Source organism: Ictalurus punctatus, chromosome 27 (assembly GCF_001660625.3).
Source record: "Ictalurus punctatus breed USDA103 chromosome 27, Coco_2.0, whole genome shotgun sequence".
NCBI lineage: Eukaryota > Metazoa > Chordata > Actinopteri > Siluriformes > Ictaluridae > Ictalurus > Ictalurus punctatus.
In genome coordinates, this window is record NC_030442.2 from 4090001 (window position 1) to 4109192 (window position 19192).

At 37.5% G+C, this 19192-nt stretch overlaps 2 protein-coding genes across 3 annotated transcripts in view; both read right to left on the reverse strand.

The window, feature by feature from the left end:
- adarb1a (adenosine deaminase RNA specific B1a) overlaps positions 1 to 7676 on the reverse strand; it is a 22900-nt gene extending 15224 nt beyond the window's left edge. The window contains exons 1-3 of one of the 2 annotated variants that reach the window (XM_017459033.2): positions 6276 to 7676; positions 6054 to 6134; positions 2759 to 2902 (exon numbers count right to left, since the gene is read on the reverse strand). The gene's annotated coding sequence lies outside the window, so the exon portion shown is untranslated. Of the gene's footprint in view, positions 1 to 2758; positions 2903 to 6053 lie in introns of both variants that reach the window. The other variant, XM_017459032.2, reaches the window with a different exon arrangement.
- Positions 7677 to 7811: 135 nt separating this feature from the next.
- On the reverse strand, positions 7812 to 19143 carry slx9 (SLX9 ribosome biogenesis factor). Its single transcript, XM_017459107.3, has 6 exons — positions 18850 to 19143; positions 17737 to 17863; positions 13016 to 13084; positions 9426 to 9576; positions 9128 to 9196; positions 7812 to 9033 (listed from the first exon to the last, which is right to left on the reverse strand). Exons 1-6 carry the CDS (start codon positions 19024 to 19026, stop codon positions 8913 to 8915), a joined length of 714 nt encoding a protein of 237 aa, XP_017314596.1. The 5' UTR covers positions 19027 to 19143; the 3' UTR covers positions 7812 to 8912.
- Positions 19144 to 19192: the final 49 nt, after the last annotated feature.

The following is a 19192-nucleotide window of genomic DNA, read 5'->3' on the forward strand; positions in this document are numbered from 1 at the left end:
AATCAGTCCCAATCTCACTTCTGTAATCTGTGTTGTTTTTGTTTGTTATTGTGCACTTCTTCACCTCATGTTTTATTATTAATCTGTTTAAAGGTGCAATACTCGAAACATAACCAATCAAGTTGAATACGTTTTCTTTTACAAAAGCCCTTTTCGGATGGGATTACATGTACGTGGCGTCATGGGCGTCGTCTCTCCCATAGACAGCTCTTTGATCTTCATGTTGGTTTAGCCTTCTTAACAACAAATGCAATCCTCACAGGTGAAACTGAAGGCTAAAACCAACAGTAGATGTTCAGAGCTGTTTATTGTTTAAACAATCAATCTAAGAGGACACACCTGGGTAACAAGAAACACCCATCAGTCACGTTTCAATATTATTGCTCGCCTACAAAGTAGGCAAGCAAATTGTGCAGCTGTGGCTCAGGTGGTAGAGCGGGTTTTCCACTAATCGTGTGGTTGGCAGTTTGATTCCCGGCCCACATGCCTCCACATGCCGAAGCGTACTTGGGCAAGACACTGAACCCCAAGCTGCTCCCGATGGCAAGTTAGCGCCTTGCATGGCCGCTCTGCTACCATTGGTGTATGTGTGTGTGAATGAGACACAGTGTAAAGCGCTTTGGATAAAAGCGCTATATAAGTGCACCATTTACAGTTGAGTGCAGTAGTCGAAACGTACGTAACGGATCAAGTTAGATAGGTTTTTCTTTTTCTTTTCTATTACAAAAGCCCTATTTGGATGGGATTACATGCACATGGGGTCGTGGGGTCACTTCCTCTGTCTTTTACAGGTGATTTTATTTCTGTCCAGATCGGCCATTTCGGGATTTTTCACTGTCCTCCTCTGAGAAAACGTAACTGGTTTTCACCAAACGCTGCTCTCGTCTGTTCAGTTTAGTCCGATGCAGACGTCTGTGACATCTATGCAGATGTCATCAATCAAAATATATATATGTGATTGCCTGCTGCGACTTGCCGTATGGGTGACACCGGAGAGTGCGATTTTAAATAAATCCGGTCTATAACTGTGTACTACACAGTCAAATAGTGCTCACGCGAACTTATGAGCAACTTAGGAGTCGTTTCTGAATGTATTATAGGTTTAACTAATAAATAATAACTATCCTGAGGCTCTCCAAGGAAGAACATCCACAGTTTCTAAGTTTCTATGTGGTACCATAAACGGTAATCTCACGGTGATCTCACCAGACTTCGAAAACTACAAGATTAATTAAAATCAGCCGCTTCCGTTTAGTTTGCAATTTAAAAAAAACCCATAAGGTTATAATTTTCACTATATAGAATATATTCTTCATCGTGCCGTAATTTACCGCGATATTGATATAATATGACCTCGCAGGATTAACCGAGACACTTTCAAACCCTGGTATCATTACACGGGCTAAAATTTGGTTTCGAGAGCAATTACTCTTTAGATGTTTACACCTCATACATCACAATTACAGATGCTCTACATCCTCCATTTCATTAATGATTTCTACATCACCACATTCACTACAGCGCTCCTCATTAGAAATGGTGTCGCTTTTCTTTTCTTCTTTTGACTCAAACAGCTGCAAAAAGGAGTGATTAAACGGCACCTTGTTTGCCCCTACGCACAAAATGGCTGACCTTAGATCTCAGTGTAACTTCAGCACTCCCCAGGGTCTCATCCTCCAACACTGAGATCTGAGATGAAGATAAAAGGTGCGTGTGTAGGTGTGTGTGTGTGTGTGTGTGTCTGGAGAGAAGGATTTGATTTGAGTTGCAGCCTACCGTCACTAATGCTCAGTAAATCTAAAAGGAAAAGGAAAAAACATGATAATAAAAAAAAGAAGTAATAAAACAATGTGTGTGTGGAGCTGTTATAGGAAACTAATCAAGGATGGGGTGGTGTGATGAAGTAGAGTTAACGGTTAACACATGGAAGTTGATTATTTTCCTATAACAGCGTGTCCCAAAATGTTTTATTCCTCTTATACCGCAGTAGTTTGCCAATGATTACTTTTTTTTTTTACTTAATTTAAGAGTACATTGTACTTTTTATCCGTTTATAGTTACATTTCACGTTGCGGAATGTCCACAAAACAGGTTCTCACTTACGTTTTAGCAGCGATAAACAGTCATTCCGTCACCAGCCTGTCTTTTTTTCATGCTTCTGTGACAAAACTCTCACATCTGGATCTATTTTTCCATAAACCAGGATGCTTTTGCAGCACAAATTACAATCCTATCACAGATATGATCACGTTACATTTATACCCATATTGTGATTTTATTTATTTAACACTTTAATAAAGAAGGCTGTGTAATCAAGAATAATTCAACTTATGAGACAAAGAGACACTTTTTTTCTTTTAAGAACTCCCAAAGTGTGCAATATCATATTGACTGCTAAGAGTGTTTAAGAAACGTCTGGATTTACAGGAAAAAACGACTAAACAGTAGAAATGTGCAGAAATGTTCTATGTGAGAGGCAACATCTGATAATAAACAGTTTGAGTGTCAGTTTGTCAATAAACAGGCAGGATTCAGGGCTGGAATGGTTTCAGCGGTGAAGAGAGGAACAACTAGGCTGACCGAGCGCATGGAAAAGCTTACAGACCTCCTCTACAGAACGCTCCTCCATTTCCTCAAAACACCAATTCAGACTTAAAGACCAGTGAATAAACTGTGTTATAATAAACAGTGTCAGGGTTTTTTCCTCCTAGTGCTTCATTACACTTCAGAATATCGGGCTAGAGAAACTGATACTGACCTGTACCTGTCCTCAGGAGAGATGCCGAACAGAATTATGGGACCGGCTTCTCCAAAAATTCAACGTTACACTTTGTCTAAAATGAGGACTTCGAAAAAAGAGAGCAAGTTTACCTCAGGAGCACAGACGGTGTCAACGCTCTCCCTGAATGTAGAAAAGACCAGATAGAGGAAGTGTATTAGTTCACATAAACGTTTCATTTACATATTTACATATATAATATATATGTTTTCAATCCCAGCATAATACAATAAATTATTAAATAACTAATATATATATTATCAGGAAAGCAGGACTGGAGTTTCAAACAAGGTGTGTGTGTGTGTATTATAATTATAATATGTATTTTTTTAAGAGTATTTTATCTATTCTAATTTGTTTTAAATGTATGTCTTAACTTACTTATCATATACTTTTATTTTAATGCTTAAACAGGAAGGAATATTCTTAATTAAATGTCTTTTTTTAATTACATGAATATAATATAAATATGTGTCTGATGATAATGTTAAAAATGTCGTCTCATCCTTTTATATTAGGCGTTAATGGAGCAAATGTAAATAAACATGCTCCTGTCCATATTTTCCTTCTAGTAAATATAAAAACACCGTAACGGAAACCTTGTTTCAGATCACGTTTATGGTTTAACACTTAATTCGATACAAGGATGTCATTTATTCATCCGTTCATCTTTTGGAGATGGCTGTTCAAAAACATTCTGAAAGCATATTTAAAGCAATATGACATTTACCTGATTTATGTCATATAATATATATCAGATATTATAAATAATATAATCGAATGACGCATTTAACCTTTTACTACGAAGCCAACCATGGCCAGTAAGCAATTATAAAAATATATTTCAGAATTCAGCACAGGGAAATGTATTACTGTGGACACTTCTGATTATCATCACTACCACTATTACTAATATCAAGAAAGCCATCCCATAATAATCAGTTGGTGTAAGAGTAAATCCTGATAAATGATCAGCTAATGGCACTGTCCAGTGAAAAGGAAATGGGTCAATCGGAGTTTTATTTCATCATCTCTGTGAGATGTGTATATATATATATATACACACATACACGGATATTAAAAATAGGATTACACCAGCTCCCTAGGATATGTATTCTTTCGCTCTGCTCTCTCTATTAATATAAAAAAAGCATCCTGTCCTCCAAACGCAGCCTGCTCTGAATCACAGGTGATGATTCATCCACACGCAAATTTTATTTTGGTGTCTTCGTGACTGGCCTACATGTAGTGCGATGAAATAAAGCGTTACGATAAAGTACAGACTAGTTTACATTAACGTTACCTTGATCGCTTTAAAATCCTTTAGACGGCACGAAAGGAGCTGGGCTTGATCTTCGACACTTAATATTGAAATATCATATTTATCTTCTAACTAGGCTTAGAAACGCTCATTATGATTCGTTACCATAGAAACAATAACGACTATTCGACAAGGACCTGCACGGTGCATGCTCGACATAACAGACTAATAATGAACAAATTTAACAAAGAAAAACAATTGTTGAAATGGAGTGATCTTTTTTAAGCAGACATTTATGTAACATTTATGGAAGGAGTCTCCAGTGTCAGCGTTTTTTAACAGTCATGGTGCTTTTGGAAAAGTCTTCAGGACAAAGGAGCTCATGCTTTTTTTTTTTGCAGGTTTGTCTGTAACTTTTTTTGTCTTATTAACTTCTATACATATATATATATATATACATATATATATATATATATATATATATATATATATATATATATATATATATATATATATATATATATATATAAGAGGGATAACACACTTTAGAATGTGATCTAGAAGAAGATCACTATTATCTGCGAAGATTGTGATCAAATAGACTGGAGCGGCAAGTAAAATACAAACAAAAGGGGGAAAAAAAGGCAAAACGATTCACACAGGATATGAAACGCAACGCAGACGAGACGCTCCTCATTGCTGATGTATCTGACAGATAACGTGACGAACGTCCTGATATCGTCGTCTCGCCACACAGAACTCAGACCTGCGACTGGAACAGACGTAGTGCTGATATTTCACCAGATTTCAGCTTGCTTTGTTTACACTAGAGGAATTCACACAGTGATAAATTAACACCAAACACGATGCGATATCATACAAAACAATAATGCCACAAAACACTTTTTCTTCTATGCTACCCCTTTTTTGTCAACACGCCGCAGTTTTCTTAAAGTAACGCGACGGTTATTTGACATCTATGGAAGGAGTCTCCAGTGTTTATGCTATAAAAAATGTAAACGAGGCTGGTGACGGAACGACTTTTTATAGCAGGTGTAACGCAAGTGAGGACAGGTCTCCTGGATGGATGGGATGTTCAACAACTTTAAATGTAACTATAATTGGAGAAGAAAATTAAATTGGAAAGTTGCTGTGGTGTAAGAGGATTGAAACATGTCAGGACATGCTGTTACAGGAAAATAATCAACTAACTAGCCTAAATAAAATTTCTTTAAGGAGGGTTCTGGATAAAATCTGAAATTCAAGGAAAGAATGTCAACATTTGATTTTTATTTATTTATCCAGAAGTGATAGGAACTTTCTTTTATTCAAGTTCAGATGCTGATTTGGTTGATAAAATGTTAAACCAACATAACACAATATATAGAAGAGTGTGTGTGTGTGTGTGTGTGTGTGTGTGTGTGTGTGTGTGTGTGTGTGTGTGTGTGTGTGTGTGTGTGTGTGTGTGTGTGTGTGTGTGTGTGTGTGTGTGTGAGAGAATGTCTAATCTGAGTCTGTGCATCCAAATAAACACTCACTGAGCACTCTGGATTTCATTCTGCACTACTTAGACGGGATCGGATATCATCTTAAACCCATTTAGTGCTAAGTGAACACTTTTTTTATTATTATTATTTTTTTTTATAAAAGGCGGACACCCGTTGCTACACACTCCAGCCTGTAATGCGTTTTTGAGTGCATTAACACGTTTATAACGCTTTAAATCAGACAGTAATAACGCACTGTTCTATCCGGTGTGAACGGAGAGAACCTGCAGTGCGGTGCGCGCGCCTACTGCCGCGCGTGAGGGTTTTAAAAGCGCTGCGCGAGCGGAGCGTCACTGAGGGATTTAAATTTGCCTCACCTCTGAAAATGAATGAATGACTGAATGAATAAATAAAAAGAAAACATTTACAGCGATTATTATAACCGCTTTCTGACAGAAATGATCAAACATTTCCGTAAATGGTTATATTATTTAAATAAATAAAAAAAACACACACTTATACTCACAGTACCACTGAAGAGAAAGAAGGGCTCGAGACGTGTTTTTTTTTTAAGCTAAGCTAACACTTCCAGCGTCGCTGTCCACTCCTGTCAGATACACGATGCGTCAAAAAGCATTCATTTTTAATATTCGTTTAAAAAAAAACGGATTGTTATTTAGGGATTAAATATATATATATGTTTACAAATATAAAATTAGAAGAAAAATAAATAAATAACGTGTGTTACATCAAGGAGCGTTTTATTTCGGAGGCGACTCGGTTAGTATGAAAGCGGCACGACGTTGAAACGAGGCGGGAACTCTGTTGCGCGCGGCAAAATTGATTGGTCGCAATGTGGGCGGGCGCTAAAACAAAGACGCGTTCTTATTGGATAACGTTCGTATGACAGGTGCGTTGTGTCACGTCATTGGTTGGAGATGAGGCGCATACATTTTAACTTTCTAAAGGCGGAATTTTATAGTGGGGGCGGGCTCCCATTCACCTGTTCGGTCGCTATGTCTTAAAAAGACCTATTCTGTCTTTTCAAAATTACATTTGTAAACAAATCTACAAGTTTATGCTCAAATCTTTTTGAACGAGACAACTGAGGAGCAGCATAGCCTACTAATGAATTATTCCGAATAGTTAATGAGGTTCGGCTAGGCAGATTTGCATACATTTGCATATTCGGAAATCTGATATTTCGACGTAGTACGAATTGAAAAGTTTATTTTACTGAAAACGCTTTTAGGATAAATACACTTACGGAAAGAAATTGTGGGGTTCTTTTACATCGTCTAATCAGGAAAACGCCATAAAAATACTTTTATGCCACTTTATAGCGTAAAATCAAATGATTGTGAGAAATTCCTCTATACTAAGCTTCTAATTAGGAATAAGAATGCATATTTAAAATTTCATGAAGAAAGATCATTTACAAAGATGATATTTACAGCTCTGAATATAGAGAAAATAGTTTAAAGAAAAAATGCAATAGGCCTACGCCTCACTGTAGTAAAGAGGAGTTAAAAGTCATCCAAGTAGCTAAGATTCTGATAGTGCAGTGATTGTAAGTCATGCCATGAGCTTTAAAAACAGTCCACTAGTGTTGGGAAATTGCACAATAATCTTTTCAGGGATAGGGAAAATGCTGAAAAATACACAACTATTCCCTGCTACTAACCACAGTTTCCTGTTTTACTGGAACTAACAGAAGGTGGGTCGTATGTTTGGTCAATTGACGCACCTAAAATAGGTTACACTGACTCCATGGGGGGGGGGGGGGGGGGGGGTGTCAAACGGCAGGTAGGTCAATATTTTGAGAGTCATTTGCTTAGCGTTTGCTTTCTAAGATTAATTAGCCAATTAGATTAGCACATGAGAGGAAAAGTAGTAGTCTCTTCTTTATCATTTCATCTGCTAAATCTCAAATGGCTCTTTATTCCCTATACAAGTGTCCTAAATAGTGTACAGCTCACACTCTTTATATAAACTCCTTATATAAGTGTCCCACATAACTTCTAATTTCATAACTAAATAACGCTACATCAGATTAAACGAAGAATTAATACAAGACGAGGAAAAAGACAATGATTGGTCAGAAGGTGTTGATTAATTTTCTAGAACAGCAGCTCTGACAGAAGCGCAGCTGCACATCACAGGTTTATGTTAACGCGCTTGTTCTAATACGTAATCATTTCTATAGTAACGGCTCGATTTTATAGTAAAAAAAAAAAACAACGCTATTTTCTATAGTAACAGAAAAGAGAGGCTGGCGAGTGAATGACGAGAACAGGAACCAACTTGTTTTACCAACATAAAATGTAAATATAAATGGATAAAAAGTTCCATGACATTCTTTAATAAATAAAAATAGCTGGAAAGTCAGTGTTGCATAAGTGGAATAAAACACTTATGGGAGGTGCTGTTATAGGGAAATAATCAACTTCAGAGTGGTGACAGAATGGTTACACCACCCCATCGTTGATTGTTTTCCTTGAACAGCACCACACATACTGTTTTATTACTTAATTATTATATACTATAGCGTAGCATACAATATAAAACTACACAGTTCATTTACTCCTTACATAAAAACTATATTTTGGCTTCTGACTCTGAAACTAAAAATCATTTAAATCACGTTTGGATTTGAATAAAATAAAGCAGCTCATTCCTGCTGATCCGAGGTCAGCCTTGGGCTCGTTCTTCTCTGTTATCAGACCTACACTGTGTTAAATTTGTGATTGTGAACACAGAGAATACTGAACACTCAGTCAGACCGTGGATTAAGTGCTAAGGCTGGAGATGGGTTTCTAACCGGGCGTTTGCGACCACGATGCTGCCGAGCTTTTGTTGCTCTGCCAACACGTCTCTGTCTGATGGTTTATTAATGAAAGCTAATGGCCTCTCTCTCTCAGTCTCTGCACTGTATTGATCACATTAGTCTATCAGGAGCCTGACGGGGCGTCGGAGCGATTCATCAGTCACCGCTGATCCCCTTCACTCCTGAGATTCCTGCTCTGATTCACAAAGACATCTTTAATATGAACAACTGGGAAGTGATTTTATGAACTATTCCTTTAATACTGCAATTATCTGTCATTTTTTTTGCAGAACTGCAGAGTTCATAATCATCTTCTCACGGAGGAACAGTCAGCGCCGATGAGGAACATCTCGAGGTTCTGAACTTGTGCACTGGGAGTAATAATGAAAGAGTTGGCAAAGACAGGGCTATACATTACTTACACACACACGCACACGCGCACACACACACACACACACACACACACAGGGAGAGGGCAGAGACACAGCGGCAGTCAGGTCATGGAGCGCGTCGGTGTGTGTGATCAAGGAGGAGTCCGTTAGGAGAAAGCAGGCGGAGTTAACTCTGCTCTTCTTCCTGTTTGAGCCGTTTCCTCAAGTGTTCACCAATCGCAGCGAGGGGGTTGGACTTGAAGGCGGTGTCTCTCATGGCCTCACTGAAGCGGGACATTTCCAGCTCACTGCAAATCAAAACGCACAGAACCGTACACTTAAAAACACACACACACACACACACACACACACACTTTATACTTGTGCGTCATTGTGTCTTACAGCAGTTTGCGTTTCTGCGCAGGCTTCATCTTACAGTAATCTGTAGGTTCTGCTTTCTTCTTCACCATACTGAGAGAGAGAGCATGAGAGAGACACAAAGAGACAGAAAGAAGGGGACGGAGATGTTAATGGGTTTATTAAGATGCATTGAGATGGCGTGAATCTGTGGAAGATTTTAACAAACTTTTTAGACAACTATGAATTAATTACTGCAGTTAAAGTTATCATGTGATGTGAGCCTTCTCGCCCATGTGTGGTGTTTATGGAAAAAAAAGAAAGACTAAGCTGTAACACGTACCCTTTCTGTTTCTTGGACGCGGGCGCTCTGATGCAAGGGAGGAGCTCAGGAAGTGCATCAGCCAATACCCTCATATCCCCGACGACGGGCGTGGCCTTGCGGCGTGCGAGCTCCGTCCGATTCTCCCGGGCCAGTTTAATGGCGCTGATCTCTGTCGAGAAACACAAATGCGGCGTCTCAACTGGCCGATGCACTAAAACGTCTGCGCTCTTTGTGTGAAGAAAAATGCATACTTTTGAGTGTGCGGTAAGAGTGCACAAGTACTGGGACACACGGACACGTCGCGTAATGGAAGAGAACGTTGTTGCCAAGCTACGCACACCGTCACCTTAAACACACCCCTCGCTGCACTTCAGCTTTTCTTCATTCATTATTCCTTATATCATTTACACGCCATCATTTAATTCACCATTCCCTTCATTTAGTTCCCACATTTCAATTACACTTCTCGAAAATGCGTCCTTGAATTCGTCCCTCCCTCGCGCAAGGAGTTGTGGGTAATATCAGCTGAAAAAGTGTCCACGGATCCAGAAATAATAGACCATCCGGGTTCCTTTGGGATCCTCATTTCAACATACTGCGATTTGGGACACACCGATTCTCATCTTGGATACTATTCAGGACGGATAGTAGGCCAGTTGGGACGCAGCATAAGGGACGCAATTCTCCACGCCGCTTCACGTCAGTTAAACGCATTTAGGCAAATCCGATCTAACGGGACTTCAGAGTGTTAAAATGCAACTCTGTGAATTTGTACTTTCAACATAAGAAAGCGAACACACGATATTCACTAGCGAATAACCGGGGCTAATCATTTAGCTAGTTCATAACATTTAATATGGACAGTGTGAAGGCGTAGTGAGGGCGGAAACGACACAGAACCATCAGGAACATCAATATTTACCTCAGATGTGCTGCAACATTTCTAAGAAAAGACACTGCACAGTTTGCATTTACACTTAGCATCAAGCGCTAACTAAGTGTCCGAGGGTTCCGTCATATTGAGAAACATCAACGTTGGTGAATGACTAGCTGACTCAGAAAATTTGCATTTCTTAAGTCATGCTAATGCTACATCAAGCTAACCGCACAAGCGCTAAGAGAGGAAAGGCGACATTCCAGCCAAAAACAGGGCAGTTATTCTCTCACGGAGTCCCGGACATTAATGATTGTGAAATCATTGGGCTTCAAAATAATTCATAATCGGCCATCGTTTATGATTTTACGATAACAATTTCAGATTTCTAAAGCGCGACTCTTCGGCGAAACAGTCTGTCCCTTATCTGGAGGTTTTGTCCTTTATCTCGGTGTGTATCAGAACCTGCGGCGTGTCACAGAGGTCAGCTTGCGTTTCTGTGACAGTGAAATCGATTAACACGTCTATAATAGCAGTGCGTGCGTGTGTGTGTGTGTGTGTGTGTGTGTACGCGCTTGTGTGCTCGTCCTCCAGCTTCAGGCTCCACACACTCCAAATCTCCATTAAGACCTGGTGCTAATTACTGCAGCTGAAGCTTGAGTTACTCGCTGCATCGACCGGCTCGCAGATTCTGTTTCTAATGAGCGCAGTTACGGGTAAAAGAGAGGAACATCACACACACACACACACACGCACAGAGAGTTGTGCAGAACCCGGATAAAGTTATATGACGAGATGAGACGAGAAACTAAAAATGTATCAATTATTAATATAAGCTTAAATACACAGTAACTCAATGCACCAGAATTCAAATTGAAAAAAACCCCTCATATTTGTATGTAGCTGTATAAAACTCGTAATGAAAAGTGTGTCATAACCATCACCTCCTCAAACTAAATGTGTGTACTTACTCATACTGGAACTAAATGTGTAATAATTCTCAAATCAGAACTAAAGAAATACAGCAAGTACCTTAATAACTCAAATCAGAATTTAAGCATGTGTAATAACTCAAATCAGAATTTAGCATGTGTAATAACTCAAATCAGAATTTAGCATGTGTAATAACTCAAATCAGAATTTAGCATGTGTAATAACTCTCAAATCAGAATTTAGCATGTGTAATAACTCTAATCAGAATTTAGCATGTGTAATAACTCAAATCAGAATTTAGCATGTGTAATAACTCAAATCAGAATTTAGCATGTGTAATAACTCAAATCAGAATTTAAGCATGTGTAATAACTCTCAAATCAGAATTTAGCATGTGTAATAACTCAAATCAGAATTTAAGCATGTGTAATAACTCAAATCAGAATTTAAGCACGTGTAATAACTCAAATCAGAATTTAGCATGTGTAATAACTCAAATCAGAATTTAAGCATGTGTAATAACTCTAAACAGAATTTAGCATGTGTAATAACTCTAATCAGAATTTAGCATGTGTAATAACTCAAATCAGAATTTAGCATGTGTAATAACTCAAATCAGAATTTAGCATGTGTAATAACTCTCAAATCAGAATTTAGCATGTGTAATAACTCTAATCAGAATTTAGCATGTGTAATAACTCAAATCAGAATTTAGCATGTGTAATAACTCAAATCAGAATTTAGCATGTGTAATAACTCAAATCAGAATTTAAGCATGTGTAATAACTCTCAAATCAGAATTTAGCATGTGTAATAACTCAAATCAGAATTTAAGCATGTGTAATAACTCAAATCAGAATTTAAGCACGTGTAATAACTCAAATCAGAATTTAGCATGTGTAATAACTCAAATCAGAATTTAAGCATGTGTAATAACTCTAAACAGAATTTAGCATGTGTAATAACTCTAATCAGAATTTAGCATGTGTAATAACTCAAATCAGAATTTAGCATGTGTAATAACTCAAATCAGAATTTAGCATGTGTAATAACTCAAATCAGAATTTAAGCATGTGTAATAACTCTAAACAGAATTTAGCATGTGTAATAACTCTAATCAGAATTTAGCATGTGTAATAACTCAAATCAGAATTTAGCATGTGTAATAACTCTAATCAGAATTTAGCATGTGTAATAACTCAAATCAGAATTTAGCATGTGTAATAACTCAAATCAGAATTTAGCATGTGTAATAACTCAAATCTGAAGAAAATGTGTGGAAATAATTCTAAGTAAACAGGTTTAATAATTCTACAGCAAAAATTAAACAGTGTAATATGACTAAAATCATAAGTGCGTGTGTGTAATAAGTCTAAACCCAGAACACAAGGTACGTAATAACTCCAAAATCATAATTAAACGTGTGAGAATTCTACAGTCGAAACGAAGGTGTAATAACTCTGAAACAGAACGGATTTCAGCGTTTAATCAGTGAAAACAAAATGAAATGTGTAACAATTCCAAAATGAGAACCGAACGCAAAAAAAAAAAAAAAATTTTCAAAACGTTGTACTTTATGCATTTTGTGATCAAATGAATGCCCCGGCTATTTTACAAGAGGATTTTAATTGTCAACATTAGCTTTTTAAGAAATGAAGAAAAATAAGTGTGTGGATGTGTACAGCGAGAGCAAGGGCAATAATTCCACATGATAATGAAGCAGGAAGATCATTTCTTCCATAGTTAGTTATGTTTTGAAAGGGTGTGTAATACTTCATATTATATACTAAAGGACACTCACTGTTGAGCCATCGCTCTCGTCTCTCCTTCATCTTCTCCTTCTTCGACTGCTGCTTCTTTTCCCCGACACCTGCACAAACGATAGGCAGATATTACGCAGAGCTAAAGCCGAGCGGGAATGGCTCGATAACTTCGCGATACGATAACCATCGACGCGATCTGTACATCACAGTGTGTCTGAGTCTGAATGTAATTCAGATTAAATTTAACAACATTTTCAGTATAAAAATATATATATATATTTTATATTCTAGTACAATAGCAAATACAAAACAACAAAAATAAAGCTGCACCATGGAACTCTTTAATTCACCAAACAATCATTACAGCAGACGCTAAATTTTTCCCTCATATCCCTTGCATTTTTTTATGCATATGCTAAAATCTGGTGTTTCACCCAGAATTTCATCGTCAGATTCCTGTATAGCGAGAAATTTGTCTCGTCCGATTTTTGTGTACACAGTTTGTCTTGTTAAATTTTCGTCTAGCTAGATTTTTGTCTAGTTAGTTTTATTTGTGTAAATTCTGATTATTTAAATTTTCGTCTAGCTAGACTTTTGTCTAGTTAGTTTTATTTGTGTAAATTCTGATTATTTAAATTTTCGTCTAGCTAGACTTTTGTCTAGTTAGTTTTATTTGTGTAAATTCTGATTATTTAAATTTTCGTCTAGCTAGACTTTTGTCTAGTTAGTTTTATTTGTGTAAATTCTGATTATTTAAATTTTCGTCTAGCTAGACTTTTGTCTAGTTAGGATTTTGCTAAGTTGGAAAGTGGTGTAGTTAAGAGATTTTTTTTCCTGGCTGAAATTTATTTAGTTAGAATTTTGTGCAGCTAGTTTTATTGGTGTAAATTCTGACTAGTTCAATTTTCGCCTAGCCAGAAGTTTGTCTAGTTAGGATTTTCATCTAGCTAGGATGTTGCATATTTAGACTTTTGCACAGTTAGCTAGATTTTTGTCTATCTGGAATTTTTGTGTTATTAGACTTTTCGTCTAATTGGCTTGTTACCCAGTTTGAATTCTGTGTTTTGAGATTTTGGTCTATTTAGAGTTTCATTTAACTAGAATTTTGTGTAGTTAGAGCGTTTGTTTAGGTAACAATATTTCGGCATCATTAATATTGTGTATAGAATATTGTGGTGTGTTGTATATAAGTGCACACACACACACCTCACACACACACACCTGGAGACAACAACAGGGAACTTGGTCCACTTTGTGCCTTGCATGTATGCAGAATTCTATTTTGTGGGAAAATTACAATCTGTAAGAAATACAGATATAAGCATGTGTAGAAGATGTGTGTGTCTCAGAGAAGTGTGTATAAATTAGCTTAACACCCAAATGTGTCTGAGAGTGTGGTGATTAGCACAGTGTATTATTGTAGCTGTGAGCAACTTCCTGCTGCCGGATGACACTATGCTATCAAAGAGAACAACCAAATGCCAAAAGCACAGTGTGTGTGTGTGTGTGTGTGTGAGAGAGAGAGAGAGAGAGAGAGAGAGAGAGAGAGACAAGTAGTACATGATTAGCAGATGTTTATGTGTGTTTGTATTTTCCAAATGGTACCCCAATGTACAGTGTGATAATCTACTGGTCTGTGTGAATTCAAAAGAGATAACAATTCCCACGTCTGTGCTGAAAATAAACCCCTTGATGTCCAATAACCAGATATAATGGTGTATTTTCCTAGATTAGCTCACACACACACCTTTAAGATCTCACATTACATCTGAAACAAAGCCCCAGTTTAATCCCGTTCCGACTCACCCCTTCAGTCTCTTTACAATTTACACCAAATTCTAATAACACAAAATCACAGCACTGTCAATTCAGTTACAATGACACAACATTTACCCTGGTGAAGCAACACAATTAGGCAGAATTAACAAGAGACAACGTGAAACTAGACTAAACACACAAAGAAACAAACCAGCCAAAAATCAAGCTACGGTTAAAAAACAAAACAAAACTGTACTACACAAAATGAGTAGAACCGGAAAAACAATCTAGACACGTTTTAGCCAGACAAAATTCAACTAGACAAAATTCTCGCTAGACATAATCTAACCAGAAAAAACATCTAGCTGGATGACATATAACTAGAAAATCCCTCTAGCTAGCTGAAATCTAACTCGACAATAATATAACTAGACAAAAATCTAAGCAGACCAAAAAAAAAAAAAAAACTGGACAAAATTCTAGCTAAACAAAAGTCGAAAGAAATCTAGTTAGACGAAAACCTAGCTTGGCCAAATGTTTAGCTAGACAAAATGAACTAGAAAGAAATTCTAGCTAGACAAAAAAAAAACTAATAGCCCAATTTAGCGCGACAAAATTCTTACCTAGATGAAAACCTAACTACAAGCAATTTTATGGAGATTGAATCTAACTTGGCAAAAAAAAATTAAATAAATCAAACTAGATCAATTTTAGCCGGTCAAAAATGTTTCAATAGTTAGGTATTTAACTAAACAGAATCTAGCAAGAGAAAAAAAATTCAAACTAAACCAAAATCAAACCACACGAATATCAAACTAGATAAGAAACTAAACTGAACATGACACTGGGCTTATTCATTAGGGGTCAAATAGATTTGAACACTGGTTTGGCATCTGGATCAAACCGCAGGAAATCACTCTTTCCAAGGTGATTTCCCACGTGTGGAAGCTCAGAGGTCAAACGTCAGTGGAGACCTTTACTGAGCCACTGGTTAGTGTTAGAGAAAGCCTTCATACTTCCCCGTTGTCTCGGTTCCCGGACTGATAAAGTGATGGAAAGTGTCTGTTCCTCATGTGTGTAGCGGCGTGATAAAAATCTCCACCCTCTCCTCGTCATCTGAAAAAAAAAAAAAAAAAACCCGTCTTCCATCCGCCCCCGCCTCCGCCCCCACATCCCGCTTTCCCCACATCCTGCCCCGAGAGGCTATCGTCTTCCCAGGGCTGGCAGAAATGGACACGGCTCGATGGAGAGCGGACGCAGCCTCGGCTCCATCTCTCGGGGGAGAGGAGTCCGGGGTTAACGGTGCGGTTTTTTTAGGGTCACGACGAGACACTGATACTGCGATTAAAGAGAGGAAAGTGTCCGGACTGTCAAAGCAAAGACGCAGGACCATCGATCCATCCGCACCAACGCGGAGTAATAAACATACACACAAGCAGCACACCGTCTGTGAGGAGTATTCATTCTCGAATAATACGACGAGGAAGAATATTACTAAAGTACTCGCTTGAAATAAAAATAAGAAGAGCATTTTAAAGTGACCGCAGTCATCGTATTGATCCGAAGTTCTTCATCGTATTGATTCGAACGTGATCTTTCACGTTATCGCTTCAGACCAGTGAGTAGAGACTTGAGTAGAGATTCATTCGGTAACATTTTACTCGGATTAAAGTACTTTAAGTGTCAGAGGTCAAAAATACTGAGCTATATTTTAGCTACGTTATTTTGACGATCATTTTCTAAAGAAGACGGCGCGTGTCCACTGCACGTGGTGTGAACATGTCTCTCGGCTCCTTTCACCAGAGTCTCGCCGCTTCTTCTTGATACGGGAGCTGAATCAACCTGTCGATCATGAAAGCGTACAATTTCATAGAAAAATGAATGACCTCCTTATTCAAGTTGGTGCCTCTAGTAAGCTTAGCTCTGAAAAGGCATTCTGAGCAAAAAATATTTGCAAAGTATGATGTTTATTTATTTATTTTTATAACAGCGCACTTTCTGTCCAAAAGAATGCGTTCATGTTGCAATAATTACCTCCCATTTCATAAAGCAGTACATTATACAGGTGTAGAGGAGTAAAGGTAATGCCGTGCATGTTGAATATTGAGGTATATTTTATTTACAAACCCTAGCATTAGCATCTAACCTCTCTAACTCATTTGGCTGGGGTTTTTTTTTTTATGTATAGTTTTTCTAAAACATCTTTCACGGTTCATGGTAAAAAAATTTTTTAAAAATTCACGAAATCAACCAATCAATCAAATAAATTAACAAATTGAACGAATAAATGAATCAACCAATCGCTTAATTGAAGACAGAGGGAGAAAGAAATCGACTGAGCAAACAAACAAAAACAAATGAAGCTTTGAAATCAATTTAATAACAACAAATAAATAATACGATACATATTTATACAACATGAAGCTGAATACACATCATTTTAGAAAATGTAAACAAAATTCTGAAATACAAATTAAAGTCAATTTCTTTATTTCAAAACGCGTTCTTCAAAAGATATAAATATTTCACTTCAGTTACTAAATGATCGTTTAAATCTTTCCGTGTGTTTTGAGGGTCATTTTAATGTAATATATAATTTAATAAAATTGACCGTTACATTGTATGCTCACACATCTTCTCATCCGTCTACAAGAAAAGTTTTTTTTTAGAATTTGATGTGTTATGTAATGACAAACTTGTGTTAAATGCATTAGTTATTGTGTATACAGGTTACTGCTGCCCTCTAGCGGTGGAGGAGCGCAGTAACGACGCAAGCAATAACAAATTCAAGCCTGATCCGAGCCTAGTATTCGGTCATTTACCACTTTAACCAGCACTGTCTCTGTGCTATGATGAGGCCTAGATCCTGACTGATACACTTCATGAATGCTATTCCTCTGTAAGGATGAGCATTTTCTATGATCTTAGAGATAAACACATCAATAACAATTAAAAACCATTAATAACACTAAATCAGTCAGTCTCTCGGTAAGTGTCTCACCTCTGGGCTTTTCCTCAGTTGGTTCGGCAGTTGGTTTTGCTGGAAGCTCGGAAACACTGAGAGTCTGAACCAGAGCTTCAGGAGGAATCACAGTACCAGCGAAAACGCCCTTGGGGAAGTTTAACGCCTGTTTGTGGGACAGAAACAACTGATTTAATATCCAGTGATAATAAAAATTATATAATAAAAATAATAAAAAATAAAAATTATTATTACTGTGTGCTTTTCTTTGTAAATGTTACTTACAGGGAAGAAAAAAGAAAAAAAAACTTGTCGCACAATCCAACTTCAATGCTTTTAGAGACTTTTAAACAGACATTAAAAAAAAAATCAATCATTGATTTTAAAGTCTTAGGTTGAACATAAGAAGAGGTCTGTGAAATATGTACATTAGATGGATGAAAAGGTTTTAATGCTTTAAATAATTTGAAAAAGCACCTGTGTCCAAAGGTTAGGAGTTCGGGAAGATTGACTGACCATCCTGTTTCCCCGGTTAATAATTCAGATGTCATTAGATCGACGCCTTTAAAATGATTTTCCCGGGGAAAGGAAGCGATTGCATTCTTGCCGGCGTGATTAATGATGGGAAATTTACTTAAAATACTCAAAGTAATGGCACCACCTTAAAGGTAAACATTGGTTCCTCCTTCAAAAAGAATTTCATTACATTCACACATTTCCAAGCAGAATATAAAAATGTAATGAAGACACATCATTTGACCATGACAGGAAGTGTCATCCTGCAAAGCAAGTCTGCTATAAGTAACTAATGGATCTGATATGGATTAAAATACATGATAATAATATGGCTCTTTATAGGGCTGTCATGAGGGAGAAAAGAGCTGAAACACAACAATGTAGTTCAGAACAGGGAAATAGAGCTATAGTGCTCTACTTACCCATATAAGAGAAAGATACTACACAGCCCCATATTAAATACAGGAGAACATATTTTAGACTAAAATGGATACGAAGTGCACTACATAGGGTGCAGTAGGCGTTACTGTATATACCCTGTGTAGTGCACTTATGTATATGTCATGTTTATATTATTTTCGATATCTCGGTGTGGTACACTACAGTAATAACTTCAGTATTAAAGTTCCCACTCACCTTCACGTCTCTGGGGTTTTTATCAGCCGGTTTTATCCGCGTCTCTGTTTTTGTGGTGATGTTTAAAGGTAAAGCGGGGGCCTTTTCCAGACATGATGAAGTTTTTTCCTCCCCAGTGTTTATCTTCACGGCGTCGTGGTGAAGTTTCTGTCGCACCCGCTTTATTTTCCCCACCATTGTTTGTTTATAATAAATGAAGCAGCGGCTATAAAAACGCCCGTGCACACGGCTCTAGCGTGCTGTTCAAACTCAAACGTGTTTGGGTTGCGTGGCGGTTTGATCCCAAATCCCTCCCCGAGTCATATAGTGCGCTACGTAGTGCGCAGAAGGTCTTCTATCTAAC